We start from the raw sequence: 20,255 nt of genomic DNA, 5'->3' as shown, positions 1-20,255 counted from the left end.
CGAACTGCCCCGCCCCACCCCGCCTCGCCCCACCTCGCCCCGCCCCGCCCCTTCGGAAGCCCCGCCTCCTCGAGCGACCCCCGCCCCTCCCGTCGTTCTCTGAGTCCCGCCCCCAGCTGCTCGCCCTCGAGCGGCGGCTCCGGCGCGTCCCCGCTATCGTCTCTTCTGGCCCCGCCCCTCCCGGCTGCCATGACAACGAGTCCGCGCCCCGCGCAAGGCTGCAGCTCGGGCGGGACCCTGGCTGGACCGCGGGCCCCGGCCTGGGGGCACAGCTGCTACCGCCGCCGCCACCTCGTCTCCTCCCCGTTCCCGCCCCGCGTCTCCTCACCTCCCTCGGGTCCGCGGCCGGGGTCCCTCCCCGCCGCCCCAACCCTGCGCGGATGCCGAAGGTGAAGGCGCTGCAGTGCGCCCTGGCGCTGGAGATCCGCTGTGTGAGTACAGGTCGCGCCCCCATCGCCGCCGCCTGGGTGTCGTCAGCCCCCGGAATTTACTAGGGTCGCCGCCTCCGTTCCCTTCCGAGAACCCCGGGTCACCGCGAAACCTCCTCCACCCTCCGAATCATCCCTATGGAGCTTTGATCCCGTGTCATTTGGCTCTTCCCCAACCTCAAAATCACGAACGCCCTCCCACTCCAGCCACACAGAGGCCTGACGCCCCCCACCGAACCCCTCCACCTCAGCTCCCCTAGCTTCCTCCCAACTTCCAGTTTGGGTTCCTTCAAATCCTTTCCAAACCACTTTCGAAAGTCCTCCTCTCTCCTCTCAACTTTCCAGTGAATTGGGTGGGGGAAGAGTCTTCTTTTAAAATTCCTCTTCTCTGCTCCAGTTCTTTTAGTGAGAGTATTACTGGCCCGACTTCTCCCCAGCCTTCGGGGGGCGGGGAGGGGTGCTTTTCCTCTTTCAGACAGATTAACAAGCTTCTGATTAGTGAAGGGGCCTTTCCTCCACACCCCGCAACCGAAATATGTCAGCATTGCACACAGCACCTTGCCATCTACCCCAGGGCCAATACCTCGGAAACCATTTCAGGCCCCTCCAGCCCCCAAACTCTCCCGATGTTGAGAAGGAACCCCTATCCTTCCCTTCACTCCAAGAAAGGCACCAGCTTTTAGAGAGACACTACTAATTCTCTAAACTTGCTCCAGAGGACCTTCAGCCCCACCCAGTCACTCTCCAGACATGCTGAAGAGGATAGTGTCCCCCCAGCTTGCTGTGGAAATCCAGCTGAGGCAGAGAACCCCCTGCCCTTCCTCAAGTGAAGGGCCTTGGACCTCTCCATGCCACGAGCAAACGCCATCCCTCTGAATAATCTTACAAGACCCTTCCAAGGGGTTTTGATCTCCTTCCCCCTCATTCTTTACAGGACCCTCTCATTCTCCTCTTCAGATGAAATCTCCAACCTCTCTCTTCTAGAGGAAATCCCCCCGAAAGTCTTTCCATACCTCCATTTTAGACCTGCAGGCAGTTTGGAAACAAAATTCCTCCTTCAGTCCTTTTTTTCTTTTTCCACTTCTCTAAGTCCTTTTATTTCTCATCTCTTTCATCTCCCAGCAAAACTCTGTGTGTGTGTGTGTGTGTGTCTGTGTGTGTGCGCGCGCGTGTGCTTAAATAGCCAACACCATTCCTCTGGGTGCTGCATGGAGTAGCCCTCCCCACTTCCTTCCTGCACGCCCTGCGGTCAAGGCTCTCCATCCCCCCACCACAAAGCATCCTCTGCTTTCCTTGCTGTCTTTCCTCACATTACAATGAGGCCGCTGTAGAACAGTCCCTGAAACCTCCAGGGAAGTCACAGGACTGTTTTAGGTCTTTGGCTAGGTCTTAAAGAAAGGAAGGCCGGGTAGGGCAGAGTGTGAGGCAGGCTTGGAGAAGAAAGTTTCTGGCGCTGTCGCTTTATCTTTAAGGCTGCAGAGATTTTACTCACTGCAGTGTCAGAAACTCTATAGTATTGGCTTCAGATGTTTTTTTCATCCCACAGCTGCCAAAGCTTGGCAGCCTTTTTGTAAAGGAGTATTCATTTGGCAAAAGAATACACGAAGTTCCCTGAACCGCTGCGCCCAGGGCAGTTAGTAAAACTCCTGAGTTCGGCCTCTCTAGACTTTGTTACTGGCTGCTGCTTCCTCTTCTGCTAACCAATGCAGTTTAGCAGCCTGCGAGAGCAGCTGCCTGACCGGACCGGATGTTGCTTTCCTTCCTTGGTCAATCCAGACCTGCTTAGAGCGAGCACTTGGTGGTAACTGACAACTGCCTGAAGGGGTCAGAGAGAGAGAAGTTGTTTCACTACCCTTTCTCCCCAGTATAAGTTGTCAGGCGGAAAGTGAACGGCTGTATAATAGAGCTTTGTTGTTCATCGTGGCTTAAGAAATTATGCAGGTGGAAACATTCCTGTTTCATTTTTTTCAACAGACATTTGAGTCACAGAATTTTACAGTTCTAAGAAATCTTGGCTTTCATTGGATTGAATTTTTTTTTATGGGTGAGAAAATCGAGGCTTAGCTTGACTAAATGTTTTTCTAGGTTTGCACAACTATTTAGGGGGCAGATCTGCAGGAAGACGCTAAGTTTTCTGACCAGCAAAAACCCCATTAAGTGACTCTGATGCTCAGAAGGAGCAAAAAAGACCGTTAATAACCTCACACATTAAACAAGCTTGATTGATTTGGCTTTGATTGAATGGAGGAATTCATGTGAGCATAGATATTTTTAACATCTTTTCAATTTCATTTTTTTCAATTTCATTTAATTCTTTACATTTATGGGGTATAAAAGTCAAAACTGTATAAAATGATACACTCTGAGAAGTCTTATTTCCAGCCCTTTTCAAACCTGTTTTCCATCTATTTTCATCTGCTGTAGGTAACCATTTTTATTGGTGTCTGATTTATTCTTCTAGTATTTCCCTTTGTAATATAATCAAATAGATACATACACACACACACACACACACACACACGCACACTGTACACTCCCCCCTTCCCATATATATTGTTTTACTTTCCTTCACAATAGGAAGCATATTATATAAGCTAGTCTGCACTTTGCTTGTTTTCTTTCCTTAATGTATCCTGAAGATCACTCTAGGTAAGTGGGCATCTTCTGTAACCTCAACTCTTTATTGACATTTTCCAAACATACAGAGTAGTTGGGAGAATAGTACAGTGAATATATTCCATGACCTATGTACGTTAATTTGATATATCTTTATATTTGTATATGTATAAAAATAAATATTTTTTACCAAAAATATGAAAGTAAATTGTTGCCTAAATACTTCAGCATATATCTTCTAAAAATAAGGACATTGTTCTAAATAACCACAATACTATTATCACACCTAAGATAATTATCCATAAGTTCTTAGTATCTAGTCCATTTCCAAGTTTTCCTAGTTGTCAACAAAAATGGCGTGTATAGTTAACTTTTTCAAACCAGGATCCATTCAAAGTTTACATGTTGCATTTGGTCGTTAGGTTGTTTTAGTCCATTTTAACTTAGAGCAGTTCTACTGTTTCTTTCCCACAATGTTTTCCCCCCTCCGTGGATTTATATAAATTCATACACTCATACAACCATTATTTGGATCAAGATTTAGAACACTTCCATCGCCACAGTAAATTCCCTTGTTCCCCCTTTTAAGCCCCACGCAGAGGGAACTCCTCTTCTGATTTCTATCAGGGAAGATTAGTTTGCCAGTACTTGAACATCATATTAAATGAGCTATATAGTGTGTAATATTTTGTGTGGGCTTCTTCTGTTCATTGTATTTTTGAGACTCATTCATGTGCTGTGCCTATTGGTAGTTCCTTTATATTGTGGGGTAGCATTCTATCATGTGATTTGTATCATGTTCTGTCATACACCACAACATGTTTACCCATTCTCTTTATTGTTGATTATTTGGGTTGTTACCAAGTCGTGGTTGTCATGGATAAAACTACTGTGAACATTCATTCCTATAAAAGTTTTTTTATGCACGCTACCTTTTGGAGACCAGACTCGGATACAGAATATCCCATGTTGTGTTATTGTCTGAATTTTCCCCCATCACGGTGATACTTAATTTGTTCTTCTAAACTGGAAATTAAGTGTTTTATTTCTACCTGCCTGTTTGAAGTGGGGCACTTCATTCCATTCTCCCCTTTCCATGTTTATTTTTTTGCTGTAGTCTTGTATTTGTGGTATCTCATGTTTAATACTGTGGTAATATGAGAGCAAAAACATAGTAAACATGAAAGGTTTTGGTGTATAACGCAATATTTTGTGTTGCTCAACAGAGCCGTGACTTGAGAGAAAATATGTTGCTGGGAAGAAAGTGTGACTTTTCTCAAGGAATCTTGGGAAAATGATGTAATATGCCAAAGTAACTTGTTTTTAAAGAGCAGCCAAAAATTATATTTCCCATCACTTACACTTTTAATATTTGAAACATCATATCTTTGATATGAAAAACTATATTTGCTGCTTCTTCACTCTACCTTCTTCTTCTTATTCAGTAGTGACGTTTTCATGAGATGTTTTTAGGTATATAGAAGGAAGAAATGGGAGGTATAAGAGTAAAGCCCAATGCCTGGGCAATAAAATCAGCCAATTTGCTTTACGTGAATTGTGTCAGTTTGGGGTTAGTCTGTATTGTATAATTCCCATTTTTCTTCTCTACACTCACCTCACCTCACTACCTCACTCAAATTATTGATAGCATTGAGGCAAAGAGATCTGGGTACTTTTCAATCACAGTTCATCTGAACATTCGTGATCGTTTTCTGGTTTCCTTACTCACTTATGCTGCAGCTGGTAGTAAATTTCCCTGGAATACAGACTTTTTAAAACTTTAACTCTAAAGTACTTCAAACTTACAGAAAAAGAAAACCTAAATACTGTGATCTCTCCCCACCCTGATTTACTAAATCCTCATTTTACATGTTTCCTGCAAATTTTTGTTTTTAAGAAATAAAATGTTACAGATGTAGTTAAGGCCCCTTTGCACCTCTTGCTGAAGCCAATTTTCCTCCGTCCCTTCCTAGAGGTAACATAATCAATATCCTGAAGTTGGAGTGTATTCTTTTCATTCAGGTTTTTGTAAGCTTACTCCATATTTGTGTACGCCTACGTACTACGTGTACTATTGTTCTGTTATAAAACTTTACACAAATGGTATCATACTGTAGGTATCCTTCTGCAGATCTGTTTTTTCCACTTCACTGTTTCTGAAATCTGTCAGTGTTGATTCTTACAGATCTAGTTAATTTTCTTAATTGTTATGTAATGCTGTATATTTATATGACAGTGATTTAATTCCTATTCCCCTATTGATGGACTTTTAAATACCAGTTTTCCTCTTTTTTAATATTACAAACAATGTTGCAGTGAGAATATTTGAACATACCTTCTGGTGTCCATGAGTCAGTTGTTCTCAAGGGCAGATATTGTGCCCTAGGGAGCATGCTAGAAATCTGTGGGCTACCTTGTTTGCCATAGTGGTTGGGGGAGATCCTACTGGTGTTGATTATCTGGTATTCTGCATGACTTGACTGTCCCATTGAATATGTATATGAAAACCTGTTTATAATTATTAGAGATTAAGAACCTAACTCTGTTTTATGTTTAAACACAAAGTCTGTTTTTTTTTTTTTTGGGAAAAAAATATTTTTAAATACAGTGAATTTTCCACTAATGCAATTACCATGTAAATTGAGGAAAGAGTGTACTTTGTTTTGTTCGGAACTCTGGTAAGAGTTTACTCTTTCAGAAAATCATGGCATCAGTGGCAACTCTGCTTGTGTTTGAGCTGCAAATACCTATCATTCAGCTTTTGAAACAGACCAGTTCATGTTGATTCTGTGAATAGGTGCAAATATTGTATCTTCTAGCTTAGTTCTGCCTGAGCGTTTACACATAGAAATATATAATTTATTTTATTTCTGTATTTTTTTCCGTTATGGCATTGGTTTATTTTTTAGTTATGTGTATGGGTAAATTGCAAAATAGTACTTGTAAAAGGAGGGTGTTGGATCTTGTAGAGACCCAGTGCTCTAGGGAATAGATTTAGAAATGGAACTACCAAGTCTTAGGGAATTGGTTTCATTTCCTAGGGCTTCCATAACAAATTTCCTCAATTTGTTGTCCTTGGAGTCTTAAAGGACAGAAATTTATTCTCTCACATTTACTGGAGGCCAGAAGTTAAAACAAAGGTATTGGCAGGGCAGCGCTCCCTTAGAAGGCTCTTGGGGAAGACCCTTCCTTGTTCTTCTAGCTTTCAGTGTCTCCAGGCATTTCCAGAATGTGGCTGCATAACTCCAATCTCCAATCCTAGAGGTTTCCTTTTCTGTGAATAGCCAGTTCATATCCTTTGCCCTTTAGGAACATAAGAGTTTTTTTTTTCTTGTTAAATATATTTTGAACACCACCAACCTTTGTTGGTTATATGTAATGTAAATGTCAAAGATCTTCTAGTTGAAGCTTATTTTTTCACTTTGTTTTTGCTCTTTTTAGTAATGCCCTTTGTTTTTATTTTCTATTTTTTGTTGTTATTGTTGCTGGTAAACAAAGAATGCTGAGTCTTTAAGTTAACTTTTTACAGAACTATAGCATATATTCAGAAAGTGCACAAATCCAAAGTGTGTAATCAACACCCAAATGGATGGTGGGTGGCAGCCACTCCACCTGCCCCCCCTTCCCCTCCCAGAGGTAACCACTATCTTGACTTCTATCACAACAAATTTTGAACTTTTGAAGTCAGCCTCTTTCTTTCTCCCTCCCTTCTTCCCTCCCCTCCCTCCCTCCCTCCTTCGACGTTTACGTATAACTTCTTTGTGAGAATTCATCCATGCTGTTATGTGAAGCAGTAATTCTTTATCCTTTCTATTGTTCCCCCCCAGCTTTACTGATATATAATTGACAGATAGCATTGTATAAGTTTAAAGTGTACAGTATGTTGATTTGATATGTTTATAAATCGCAAAATGATTACTACCATAGTATTAGCTACCATCTCCATCCTGTCACATAGTTGCCATTTCTTTTTTGTGGTGAAAACAATTAAGATCTACTCTCTTAGCAACATTCAAGTATATAATACAGTGTTATTAGTTATCGTCACTATGCTGTACATTTGGTACCCAAACTTGTTAATCTTATAACTGGAAGTTTATACCCTTTCATCAGTATCTCCCCATTTCCCCCACCTCCTGAATCCTTGGTAAACACCATTCTACTCTCTGTTTCTCTGAGTTTATCTTTTGTAGATTCCACATATAAGTGATATCCTAGTTATTTGTTTTTCTCTGACTTGTTTCACTTAACGTAATGCCCTCAGGGTCCATCCAAGTTGTCACGAATGGCAGGATTTCCTTTTTCCTGATGGCTGAATAATATTGGTACATATATATCACATGCTCTTTATCCATTCATCCATTATTCACTGACAGACACTTAGGTTGTTTTCATATCTTGGCTGTTGTGAGTAATGCCATTGTGAACGTGGGAGTGCAGATATGAGATCCTGATTTCAATTCCTTTGGATGTATATCCAGAAGTGGGATTGCTGGAGCATATGGTCATTCTATTTCAAATTTTTCGAGGAACCTCTATACTGTTTTCCATAGTGGCTATGCTCAATTTACATTCCCACCAGGGTTCCCTTTTCTTCAGATCCTCACCAACACTTGTTATCTCTTGTCTTTTTCATGAGAGTTAACTCTGACTTGTGTGAGGTGATATCTAATTGTGGTTTTGATTTGCATTTCCCTGATGATTAGCGATGTTGAGCATCTTTTCATCTGCCTGTTGGCCATTTGTATGTCTTCGTTGGAAAACTATTCTGTTCCTCTGTATCCATTTCTATTGTTGATGACATTTTCATTTTTTTTTCCAGTATTGGGATATTACAAACTGTGCTCCTGTGAACATTTTTGTACATGTCTTTGTTGCATATTTTGTATTCAGCAACTTGCTGAAATCTCATATAAGGTATTTGGATTTTCTATGTGGGAAATCATGTTTGTAAATAAAGTCAGTTTTGACTTATCTTGTACAATGTTTTTTCTTTTTTTTCCCTTTTTATTATTTATGTCCTTGATTAGAATTCCCAGTATAATGTTAAATAGTGCGAATAATAGTACATATACTTGTCATTTTATTTTAAGTTATCTGGCTGAAGTTTCACCAGTATTAGATTGAATCTTATGAAATTGCTGACAATGGGCCATTTTTTGACTAAAAAAAAATGACAATTTCATATATTTCAACCTAATATAATATTGGCTGTAGGATTTTCATTTATTGAGTTAAGAAAGCTCCCTTCTATTCCTTTTCTTTTTTTTTTTTTTGGCTGCACCTGTGGCTTGTGGGATATGGGATCTTAGTTCCTGCCCAGGGATTGAACCTGGGCCCTCGGCAGTGAGAGTGCGGAGTCTTAACCACTGGACCACCAGGGAATTCCCCCTAATTTTTAAAGTATTTTGAGTTTTGAATTATATTGAATGCTTTTCCCTCAGTCTAATGAGATTATTATATAACATTGCTCCCATGTTCTATAAAGGGACACATTTTGTGATGTTGCACCTTCTCCATTCCTATGATAGATTCTTTTTAGTCAGGATGTATTATTTTTACTATATTTTGTTGGATTTGATTCATAATTTTATATTTAGCATCTTTCATTTGTGTCCATAGATGGGATATTAGCTGTATAAGTCAAATATTTATTTAGCTTTTGTTTTTTATTATTAAAACATTTATTTTGAAATATTTCAGACATACAAAAAGTTATAAAGAGTAACATAATGAACACCCATATTCCTCCCCATCAGCTTAAGATGTAAAACATTACAGATAAGGTGAAGTCTCCTATATCTCTCTCTCTAATAGAATCCCCCCTTCCTTCTTCCTTTGGCTAGTCACTACTCTGAATTTTGTGTTATTCTCCCTATTTTTCATTGCTTTTCTCATTTTAATATCTGTCTTTAAGGCATTGGATTTACATGCAAGTGCTGCTTAACTGGCATCCTAAGGGGATTGATGAAACTGTTTTAAAATTATTTGGTTCTAGATATTTTATAATTTTTATAAAATTTATTTTATGCTTTTTACTTTACCTTATGAGCTATTTAGGAGTTTGTTTTAATTTCAAGATGTATAGGATTTATATGTGTGTATATACTCTTTTTCCCCCTCGCCTTCCCGCCATATATACATACACACACATACATACATTCTTATATTGTAGTATTTTAATTCAGTTGCATTGGGGGTATTGAATGAAGTCTGTGTGATATTGATTATTTTTGTTGGCAATTTCCTATGTGTTATTATCCAATTATTATATATATAATATATTTATGAATAATCCAATTATTGTGAATGTTCTCTATTTACTTGACAATAATATATAAATTTATTTGTTTGATATAGGGCTCTATCAGCCATTATCAGATCAAATTTATTTTCTCTGAAATTCTTCAGTTCCATATTAAATTTTTTGTCTGCATGCAATCTCTACCAGATTGTAATGGAGATATTAAAATCTTTACTCTCATAATGTATTTTCATTTTATCCTTGTTGTATTCTAGTACACTATGATTATAGAACTATAGATTCATTTCTGTTTATTGTTTTCCACTAAGTTTGTACTTTCCATCTGAGAATTTATGGAATTCTGCAGTTTGGGGAAATTCTTAGCTTTTATATCTTTGAATATTGTTTTTCTGCTGTTCTCTCTTTTCTTCTGACAGTGCTATTAGACATATATTGGAACTTTTATCTATTCTGCTTTCTTAAGTGCTTTTCTTGTGTGTAATATTTTTATATCCTCCTGTTCTGGGAGAATTCTTCAGTATTATATTCTTATTTACTTATTAAATTAAATTTTTAAATCTTCTCTATTGAGATTTTTAACTTCATTGACTACATATTCCAAGATATCTCATTTAGTGTCTCTTTTTAAACATATGCCGAATATTTACATTTTTACCTGTTTTAATTTCATAAATTTTGTTTTTTATGGAGTTTTCTCCCCTTATTAGATGAAAGATTCTAAATACTTATTTTAAAATTATTTTCAGATTGTGTAAATTAATTTTCATGTAAAGTGGATTTATCTCCTGATTGTCAATTTTGTTGTTTTTCTTAGTGCTTGGGATTTCACTGAGATTATGGACCACTTTTGGGAGAAATTAACAATGAACCTTTCAATCCATTAACTGGTACATTTTTCCATCTATTTAGGTTTTCAGGTTCTTTCAATGATGTTTGTAGTTTTCAGAATACATGTCTTACACATATTTTGTTAAATTTATACCTAGGTAGTACATGTCTAAGATTTTAATGATATTATAAACGGTATTAATTTTTTTGATGTGCTAATATATAGAAATAAAGTTGATTTTTTTGCCTATTGACCCCATATCCTTTTGTTTATTGAGACTTGTTTTACGGTTCATGATATCATCTGTCTTGATGAATGTTTTCATGTGCACTTGGAAAAAAAGGTGTATCCTTCTGTTGTTGGATGGAGTATTATGTAAATGTTAGGTCAAATTACTTGAACGCTGTTGTCCACATCTTCTATACCCTTTATGATTTTTGACTGCTTATTTTATCAGTTATTGACAGGGAAGTGTCGAAATTCAGTTATATATTTTTTTGCTTCATTACTTTGACATTGTATTATTAGGTGCATACAATTTAATTTTGTATATCTTTTAATAAATCAGATTTTTAATCGATATGAAATGTTCCACATTAACGTTGGTAACCTTTCTTTTTCTGAAGTCTACTTTATATCAAGTTAGCCACCCCAGCTTTCTTATGATTAGTGAATGCATGGTGCATCTTTTTCTATAATTTTACTTTAGTCCTGAATTTTTAAGTTTTAAAAACATTGAAATATAATTCACATATCATAAAATCCACTCTTTTAAAGTGTACAGTTCAATGAATTTTTATATATTCACAAAGTTGTGCAACAGTCACCACTAATTTCGGAACATTTTCATCACCCCATGAAGAAATCCCATACCTAGTACTGTCATCTCCCTCTCCCCCCAGCCCCTGGCTACCACTAATATAATTTCTAGGTCTATGGACTTGCCTACTCTGGACATTTCTATAAGTGGAATTATGCAATATGTGGCTTTCTGTGTCTGGCTTCTTTTACTTAGCATAATGTTTTTAAAATTCATCCATGTTATAGTATATATCAGTACTTTATTTCTTTTTATGGCCAAGTAATATTCCATTGTATGGATATACCACATCTTGCTTATTCATCAGTTGATGGACATTTGGATTGTATCCACTTTTTGGTTGTTATGAATAACACTGTTATACTCTTGTACCTATTCTTTTGTGAACGTATGTTTTCAGTGCTCTTGGATATATACCTAGCAAGTTGCTGGTTCTTGTGGTAACTGTTTACTTCTCTTGAGGAACTACCAAACTTTTTACCACAGTGACTACACCATTTTACATTTCCACCAGCACAGTAGGAGGGTTCCAATTTTTTGGCATCCTCCCCAACACTTGTTTTGTCCATCTTTTGATTTATAAGCCATTCTAGTGAGTATGAAGAGCTATCTCATTGTGATTTTGATTTATATTTCCCTAATGGCCAATGATGTTGAACATATTTTCATGTGCTTTTGGGCCATTTGTGAATCTTCTTTAGAGAGATGCCTGTTTGTTTTTGCATCATGTATTTTGGGGCTCATCTAAGTACATGTATCGTTATATTGTTGTGTCTTCTTGGAATATATTTACCTGTTTTTAATTGTCACATCATTATAAAATGTCCTTCTTTGCTTCTAGTATCAATTTTTGTTTTAATGTCTAGTTTGATGTTAGGATAACCACTGCAACTCTCCTTTGGTTACTTCTTGGATAGATTATTTATTTTTCCCATTTGTGTCTTTGAATATAAAGTGTGTCTCTTGTAGACAACATGTAGTTGGATTATAGTTTGTAATCAATTCTGCTAAACTCTACCTTTTGATTGGAATGTTTAGTTAATTGACATTTAATGTAAGATAAAGTAGGATTTACCTCTGTCATTTTTCTGTCTTTTCTGTCTTAATGTCTTTTTCGTTTCTCTGTTTCTGCATTAGTGACTTCTTTTGTGTTAACTATTATCAAGTGGACCATTTTAATTCCCTTGTTTCTATTACTATATTTTTTGAGTTATTTTATTAGTAATGGTTCTGGGGCTCACAATTAACATTTTAATTTTTAACAATATAGTATGGATTAATACCAATTTAATTTGAATAATACATAAAACCTTTGCTTTTATTTAGTTCTGTTCTCTCTCTTCTTTATAATTTTATTATCATACAGATGACATCTTTATACATATACACACTTCAACACAGTTTAATAATTGTTGCTTTATGTAATTTTATTTTAAATAAAAATGGTTAAATGAGAGAAAATACATTTATACTGTCTTAAATTTACCAATGTGGTTCCCTCATTGGTGTTCTTTATTCTTTCATGAGCATTTTAGCTACTGTCTAGTGTCCTTTCATTTTAATATGAAGAATGCTCTTTTTTGGTTTATTTTAACATCTTTATTGGAGTATAATTGCTTTACAATGTTGTGTTAGTTTCTGCTTTATAACAAAGTGAATCAGCTATATATATATATATATATATATATATCCCCCCATATCTCCTCCCTCTTGCGTCTCCCTCCCACCCTCCCTATCCCACCCCTCTAGGTGGTCACAAAGCACTGAGCTGATCCCCTGTGCTGTGTGGCTGATTCCCACTAGCGATCTGTTTTACATTTCGTAGTGTATATATGTCCATGCCACTCTGTCACTTCATCCCAGCTTACCCTTCCCCCTCCCCGTGTCCTCAAGTCCATTCTCTATGTCTGTGTCTTTATTCCTTTCCTGCCCCTAGGTTCTTCAGAACAATTTTTTTTTTTTAGATTCCATATATATGTGTTAGCATATGGTATTTGTTTTTCTCTTTCTGACTTACTTCACTCTGTATGAGAGACTCTAGGTCCATCCACCTCACTACAAATAACTCAATTTCGTTTCTTCTTATGGCTGAGTAATATTCCATTGTATATATGTGCCACATCTTCTTTATCCATTCATCTGTCGATGGACACTTAGGTTGCTTCCATGTCCTGGCTATTGTAAATAGAGCTGCAGTGAACATTGTGGTACATGACCCTTTTGAATTATGGCTTTCTCAGGGTATATGCCCAGTAGTGGGACTGCTGGGTCGTATGGTAGTTCCATTTTTAGATTTTTAAGGAACCTCCATACTGTTCTCCATAGTGGCTATATCAATTTACATTCCCACCAACAGTGCAAGAGGGTTCCCTTTTCTCCACACCCTCTCCAGCATTTATTCTTTGTAGATTTTTTGATGATGACCATTCTGACTGGTGTGAGATGATACCTCATTGTAGCTTTGATTTGCATTTCTGTAATGATTAGTGACGTTGAGCATCCTTTCATGTGTTTGTTGGCAATCTGTATATCTTCGGAGAAATGTCTATGTAGGTCTTCTGCCCATTTTTGTATTGGGTTGTTTGCTTTTTTGATATGGAGCTGCACGAGCTGCTTGTAAATTTTGGAGATTAACCCTTTGTCATTTGCTTCATTTGCAAATATTTTCTCCCATGTTCCTCCCTCTGCTATATTTTGGAAGAGTTTGAGAAGGATAGGTGTTAGCTCTTCTCTAAATGTTTGATAGAATTCGCCTGTGAAGCTATCTGGTCCTGGGCTTTTGTTTGTTGGAAGATTTTTAATCACAGTTTCAATTTCAGTGCTTGTGATTGGTCTGTTTATATTTTCTAGTCCTTCCTGGTTCTGTCTCAGAAGGTTGTGCTTTTCTAAGAAATTGTCCATTTCTTGCAGGTTGTCCATTTTATTGACATATAGTTGCCTGTAGTAATCTCTCAAGATCCTTTGTATTTCTGCAGTGTCAGTTGTTACTTCTCCTTTTTTATTTCTAATTCTATTGTTTTGAGTCTTCTCCCTTTTTTTCTTGATGAGTCTGGCTAATGGTTATTATCAATTTTGTTTACCGTCTCAAAGAACCAGCTTTTAGTTTTATTGATCTTTGCTATCATTTCCTTCTTTTTTTTCCCATTTATTCCTGATCTGATCTTTATGATTTCTTCTGCTAACTTTGGGTTTTTTTGTTCTCCTTTCTCTAATGGCTTTAAGTGTAAGGTTAGGTTGTTTATTTAAGATGTTTCTTGTTTCTTGAGGTAGGAGTGTATTGCTATAAACTTCCCTCTTAGAACTGCTTTTGCTGTATCTCATAGGTTTTGAGTTAACATGTTTTCATTGTCATTTGTTCCTAGGTATTTTTTGATTTCCTCTTTGATTTTTCAGTGATCTCTTGGTTATTTAGTAGTGTATTGTTTAGCCGCCATGTGTTTGTATTTTTTACATATTTTTTTCCAGTAATTGATATGTAGTCTCATAGGTTTGTGGTCGGAAAAGATAGTTGATACAATTTCAATTTTCTTAAATTTACCAATGCTTGATTTGTGACCCAAGATATGATCTATCCTGGAAAATGTTCCATGAGCACTTGAGAAGAAAGTGTATTCTGTTGTTTTTGCATGGAATGTCCTATAAATATCAATTAATTCCATCTTGTTTAATGTATCGTTTAAAAATTGTGTTTCCTTATTTATTTTCAGGTTGGATGATCTGTCCAAAGGGGAAAGTTGGGTGTTAAAGTTCCCTACTATGATTGTGTAACTGTTGATTTCCCCTTTTATGGCTGTTAGCACTTGCCTTATGTATTGAGGTGCTCCTATGTTGGGTGCGTAAATATTTACAATTGTTATATCTTCTTCTTGGATTGATCCGTTGATCATTATGTAGTGTCCTTCTTTGTCTCTTGTAATAGTCTTTATTTTAAAGTCTATTTTGTCTGATATAAGAATTACTACTCCTGCTTTCTTTTGATTTCCATTTGCATGTAATATCTTTTTCCATCCCCTCACTTTCAGTCTGTATGTGTACCTAGGTCTGAAGTGGGTCTCTTGTAGACAGCATATGTATGGGTCTTTGTTTTGTATCCATTCAGCCAGTCTGTGTCTTTTGGTAGGGGCATTTAATCCATTTGCATTTAAGGTAGTTATCGATAAGTATGGTCCTATTACCATTTTCTAAATTGTTTTGGGTTTGTTATTGTAGGTCTTTTCCTTCTCTTGTGTTTCCAGCCTAGAGAAATTCCTTCAGCATTTGTTGTAAAGCTGGTTTGGTGGTGCTGAATTCTCTTAGCTTTTGTTTGTCTGTAAAGGTTTTGATTTCTCCATCGAATCTGAATGAGATCATTCCTGGATAGAGTAATCTTTGTTTTAGGATTTTGCCTTTCATCACTTTAAATATGTCTTGCCATTCCCTTCTGGCTTGTAGAGTTACTGCTGAAAGATCAGTTGTTAACCTTATGGGGATTCCCTTGTATGTTATTTCTTGTTTTTCCCTTGCTGCTTTTAATATTTTTTCTTTGTATTTAATTTTTGACAGTTTGATTAATATGTGTCTTGGCGTGTTTCTCCTTGGATTTATCCTGTATGGGACTCTCTACGCTTCCTGGACTTGATTGACTATTTCCTTTCCCATATTAGGGAAATTTTCAACTATAATCTCTTCAAATATTTTCTCAGTCCCTTTCTTTTTCTCTTCTTCTTCTGGGCCCCCTATAATTTGAATTTTGGTGTGTTTCATGTTGTCCCAGAGGTCTCTGAGACTGTCCTCATTTCTTTTCATTCCTGTTTCTTCATTCTGCTCTGCAGTACTTATTTCCACTATTTTATGTTCCAGGTCACTTATCCGTTCTTCTGCCTCAGTTATTCTGCCATTGATTCCTTCTAGAGAATTTTTCATTTCATTTATTGTGTTGTTCATCATTGTTTGTTTGTTCTTTAGTTCTTCTAGGTCCTTGTTAAAAGTTTCTTGTATTTTCTTCATTCTGTCCAAGATTTTGGATCATCTTTGCTATCATTATTCTGAATTCTTTTTCAGGTACATTGCCTATTTCCTCTTCATTTGTTTGGTGGGTTTTTACCTTGCTCCTTCATCTGCTGTATGTTTCTCTTTCTTCTCATTTTGCTTAACTTACTGTGGTTGGGGTCTCCTTTTCACAGGCTGCAGGTTCGTAGTTCCCACTGTTTTTGGTGTCTGCCCCCAGTGGGTAATGTTGGTTCAGTGGGCTGTGTAGGCTTCCTGGTGGAGGGGACGGGTGCCTGTGTTCTGGTGGATGAGAGTGGATCTTGTCTTTCTGGTGGGCAGGGCAGCATCCGGTGGTATGTTTTGGGGTGTCTGTGACCTTATTATGATTTTAGGCAGCCTATCTTCTAATGGGTGGGGTTGTGTTTCTGTCTTGCTAGGTGGTTGGCGTAAGGTCTCCAGCACTGTAGCTTGCTGGTCTTTGAGTGGAGCTGGTCTTAGCATTGAGATGGAGATCTGTGGGAGAGCTCTCGCTGTTTAATCTTACATGGAGCCGGGAGGTCTCTGTTGGGCCAATGTCCTAAACTCGGCTCTCCCACCTCAGAGGCACAGACCTGACACCTGGCCAGAGCACTAGACCCCTGTCAGCCACACGGGTCAGAAGAAAAGGGAGAAAGAAAGAAAGAAAGAGAGGGAGAGAGAGAGAGAGAGAGAGAGAGAGAGAGAGAGACGGAGGGCGAGAGGGAGGAAGGGAAATAAAATAAAATAAAGTTATTAAAATAAAAATTTTTAAAAATTATTAAAAATTTAAAAAATATTGAAAACTAATTAAAAAAAAGAAAGAAGAGAGCAAGCAAACCAAAAATCAAATCCACCAATGATAACAAGGACTAAAAAAGTATACTAAAAACAACAAACAAACAGAAAAACGGACAGACAGAACCGTTGGACAAATGGTAAAAGCAAAGCTATACAGACAAAATCACACAAGGTCCATCTCCTCAACTTTGGGATGATTCGTCTTCTGTTCAGGTATTCCAGAGATGCAGGGTACATCAAGTTGATTGTGGAGATTTAATCTGCTGCTCCTGAGGCTGCTGGGAGAGATTTCCCTTTCTCTTCCTTGTTTGCACAGCTCCTGGAGTTCAGCTTTCGATTTGGCCCTGCCTCTGCGTGTAGGTCGCCGGAGGGCGTCTGTTCTTCGCTGAGGCAGGACGGGGTTAAAGTAGCATCTGATTAGGGGGCTTTGGCTCACTCAGGCCAGGGGGAGGGAAGGGTACGGAATGCGGGGCCAGCCTGCGGCGGCAGAGGCCACAGTGACGTTACAACAGCCTGAGGCGCGCTGTGTGTTCTCCCGGGGAAGTTGTCCCTGGGTCACGGGACTGGCAGTGGCTGCACAGGATCCCAGGAGGGGAGGTGTGGATAGTGACCTGTGCTTGCACACAGGCTTCTTGGTGGCTGCAGCAGTAGCCTTAGCATCTCATGCCCGTCTCTTGTGTCCCCGCTCATAGCCGCGGCTTGCACCTGTCTCTGGAGCTCACTTAGGCGGTACTCTGAATCCCCTCTCCTTGCGCACCCCGAAACAGTGGTCTCTTGCCTCTTATCCAATTCCAGACTTTTTCCTGACTACCTCCTGGCTAACTGTGGCGCACTAGCCCCCTTCAGGCTGTGTTCATGCAGCCATCCCCAGTCCTCTCCCTGGGATCTGACCTCGGAAGCCGAAGCCTCAGCTCTCAGCCCCCACCCACTAAGAGCAGACAAGCCTCTCAGGCTGGTGAGTGCTGATTGGCACTGATCCTCTGTGCGGGAATCTCTCCTCTTTGCTCTTTGCACCCCTGTTGCTGTGCTCTCCTCCGAAGCTTCCCTGCTGCCACCCCCATCTCCGCCAGTGAAGGGGCTTCCTATTGTGTGGAAACCTTTCCTCCTTTACAGCTCCCTCCCAGAGGTGTTGGTCCCATCCTAATTCTTTTGTCTCTGTTTTTTCATTTTTCTTTTGCCATAGCCAGATATGTGGGGGAGTTTCTTGCGATTTGGGAAGTCTGAGGTCTTCTGCCAGCGTTCTGTAGGTTTTCTGTAGGAGTTGTTCCACATGTAGATGTATTTCTGATGTATTTGTGAGGTGGAAGGTGATCTCCATGTCTTATTCCTCCACCATCTTGAAGGTCTCTGAAGGATTCTCTTTAATAATTCTTATAGGGAAGTTCTGCTCGTGATGGATTATCTGTTTTTGTTTGAGAAAGTCTTAATTTTCCATCTTTTTGAAGGAGAATTGCCTGGATATTGAACTACTGAAAGTCTTCTTTAAGTACTTTGAATAAGTCATTGCACTTTCTTCTGGCTTCATATTTCTGATGAGAAATCAGCTGTTATTCCTGTTGAGGATTTCTGGTACCTACTGAATCATTTAACTTTTCCTGCTTTCAAGATTCTCTCTTCATCTTTGTCTTTGAACCGTCTGTTTACAATGTGTGTGATTTGGAGTTATTGGAGTTTGTTGGATGTATAGATTGTTTTCCTTTAAATTTCAGACATTTTTATCCATCATTTCTGCAAACATTCTTTCTGGCCGTTTCTCCTCTACTTTAAGGCTCCCATTATATCTATATTGCTGTGCTTGATGGTTTCCTACAAGTCTCTGAGACTATTCATTTTTCTATTTTCTTTCTGTACCTCAGACTGGATAATCTCAATTGACAAATTTTCAGGTTCATTTATTCTTTCTTCTGCTATCTTATATCTACTCTTGAGTTTCTCTAGTGAATTTTTCATTTGTTTTGTACTTTTCAACTCTAAAATCTCTATTTTTTAAAATAATGTCTATTGATATTCCTTATTTGATGAGACGTCTTTGCCACATCGCCATACTTTTCTTTAGATCTTTAGATACGTTTTCCTTTAGTCCTTTGTACATATTTATAATAGATGATTTAAAGCTCTTGTTTAGTAAGCCCAACTTCTGGGCTTCCTCAAGGACATTTTCTGCTGACTGCCTTTTCCTCCATGTATGGGTTATACCCTTGTTTCTTTACATGTCATAATTTTTGTTGAAAACTGGACATTTTAAATAATATAATATGGAACTGTGTAAATCAGACTTCCTCTATTTCCCAGAGTTTATTGTTTTCTTGCTGTTGTTGTTGCTTTTTGTTTGTTTATTTACTTTCCTGAGGCAATGTCTATATTCTGTAAAGACTATGTTCTTTGTTGTGTGTGGCCACTGAAGTCTCTGCTCAGTTAGCTTCATGGCCCTCTAATGACAGGGCTTATATTTCCTTAAATGCTTTGAACCAGTGAGTCCCCCAGTCTTTGCTGAGTATCTCTATTGCTGAGTATGTTGGGACATGCTTTCTATGCCCTGCAGGTAACGTACAACTCTTAGTCTTCACTTCCAACATTTTCAAAGCCTCAAGATCAACCAGAAGTGAGAGATTAGGGCTTCCTTAAGTAATTTCTGGGTATGCTTGTAGCCCTGCACGTGTGCGTGACCTTCTAAATTGCCAAGAATGTATCACAGCTTGTCAAAGACAGCCCCCCAACACACACACACATACACACACAGTTCTCCAGCTTTGCCTTTTAAGTGTTTTGGTCACTTATTGTTTGCTCCAACTGGCACTGCCTCAGGCATCCCTGATGTTAAACAATAGCTGCTTTTTTTTTTTCTGACAAATGCCTCGCAGGTAAAGGATGTTTGTTGTGACTAAGCTCTGATTCAAGTCAAATAAAGAGAAGCCCTGTGAATGGGGGTTGACAATTCCTTAGGCTAGGGCTTTTGGGTAGCTTTATACCTGATTTCCTACAGTGGCTGTAGGGCTGCTAGTTTTCATGGCTACCATGATTGTAAGGGTCTTGGTTGTCAAGGCTATAGCAGACCCGAGTAGAGGAGATTGGGAATAAAGTATGTTAAAACACCACAATATCACTGTTTTTACCAAAATTCAGCTATTTTTCTTGAATAAATGCTCCTCAGATTGTTGCAAACTTCTGGTTAATTTCTAGGTCTCTAAAAAGTTGATTTTGACAGTTTTTGTTGGTGTTCTCATTGCTTTTATGGAGGGCTGACTTTTTGTTTGTTTCACATCTGATTTATTTATCTTTCTCTATGATACAAGTAGAGATATAGGCATAAAAATATATTGATGAAACATTTGAAGTTGCTTACATTCAGACGCTTTACCACTAAATATTTTAGGGTAAATCTCCTAAGAACAAGGACATTCTCCTATATAAATTTAATACAATTCCCCCACACAATAAATTTAGCATTTATACAACAATACTGTCTAATTTAGGGCTCATAGTAAATATTCACCATTTGTTACAATAATTTTT

General features: G+C 38.3%; 1 protein-coding gene across 2 annotated transcripts in view; it reads left to right on the top strand.

Annotated features, from left to right (window-relative positions):
• Positions 1-211: 211 nt before the first annotated feature.
• SPATA6 (spermatogenesis associated 6) overlaps positions 212-20,255 on the top strand; it is a 158,766-nt gene continuing 138,722 nt past the window's right edge. For both annotated transcript variants that reach the window (XM_079901666.1, XM_079901665.1), the window contains exon 1: positions 212-431. In XM_079901666.1, the coding sequence (XP_079757792.1) occupies positions 381-431 (51 nt within the window). In that variant the 5' untranslated portion in view covers positions 212-380. The remainder of the gene's footprint in view (positions 432-20,255) is intronic.

The sequence above is a fragment of the Stenella coeruleoalba genome (genome assembly GCF_951394435.1).
Source record: "Stenella coeruleoalba genome assembly, chromosome: 1".
In the NCBI taxonomy this organism is placed as follows: Eukaryota; Metazoa; Chordata; class Mammalia; order Artiodactyla; family Delphinidae; genus Stenella; species Stenella coeruleoalba.
Note: the sequence above shows the minus strand (reverse complement) of the source record. Positions and strands in the feature narration are given on the sequence as shown.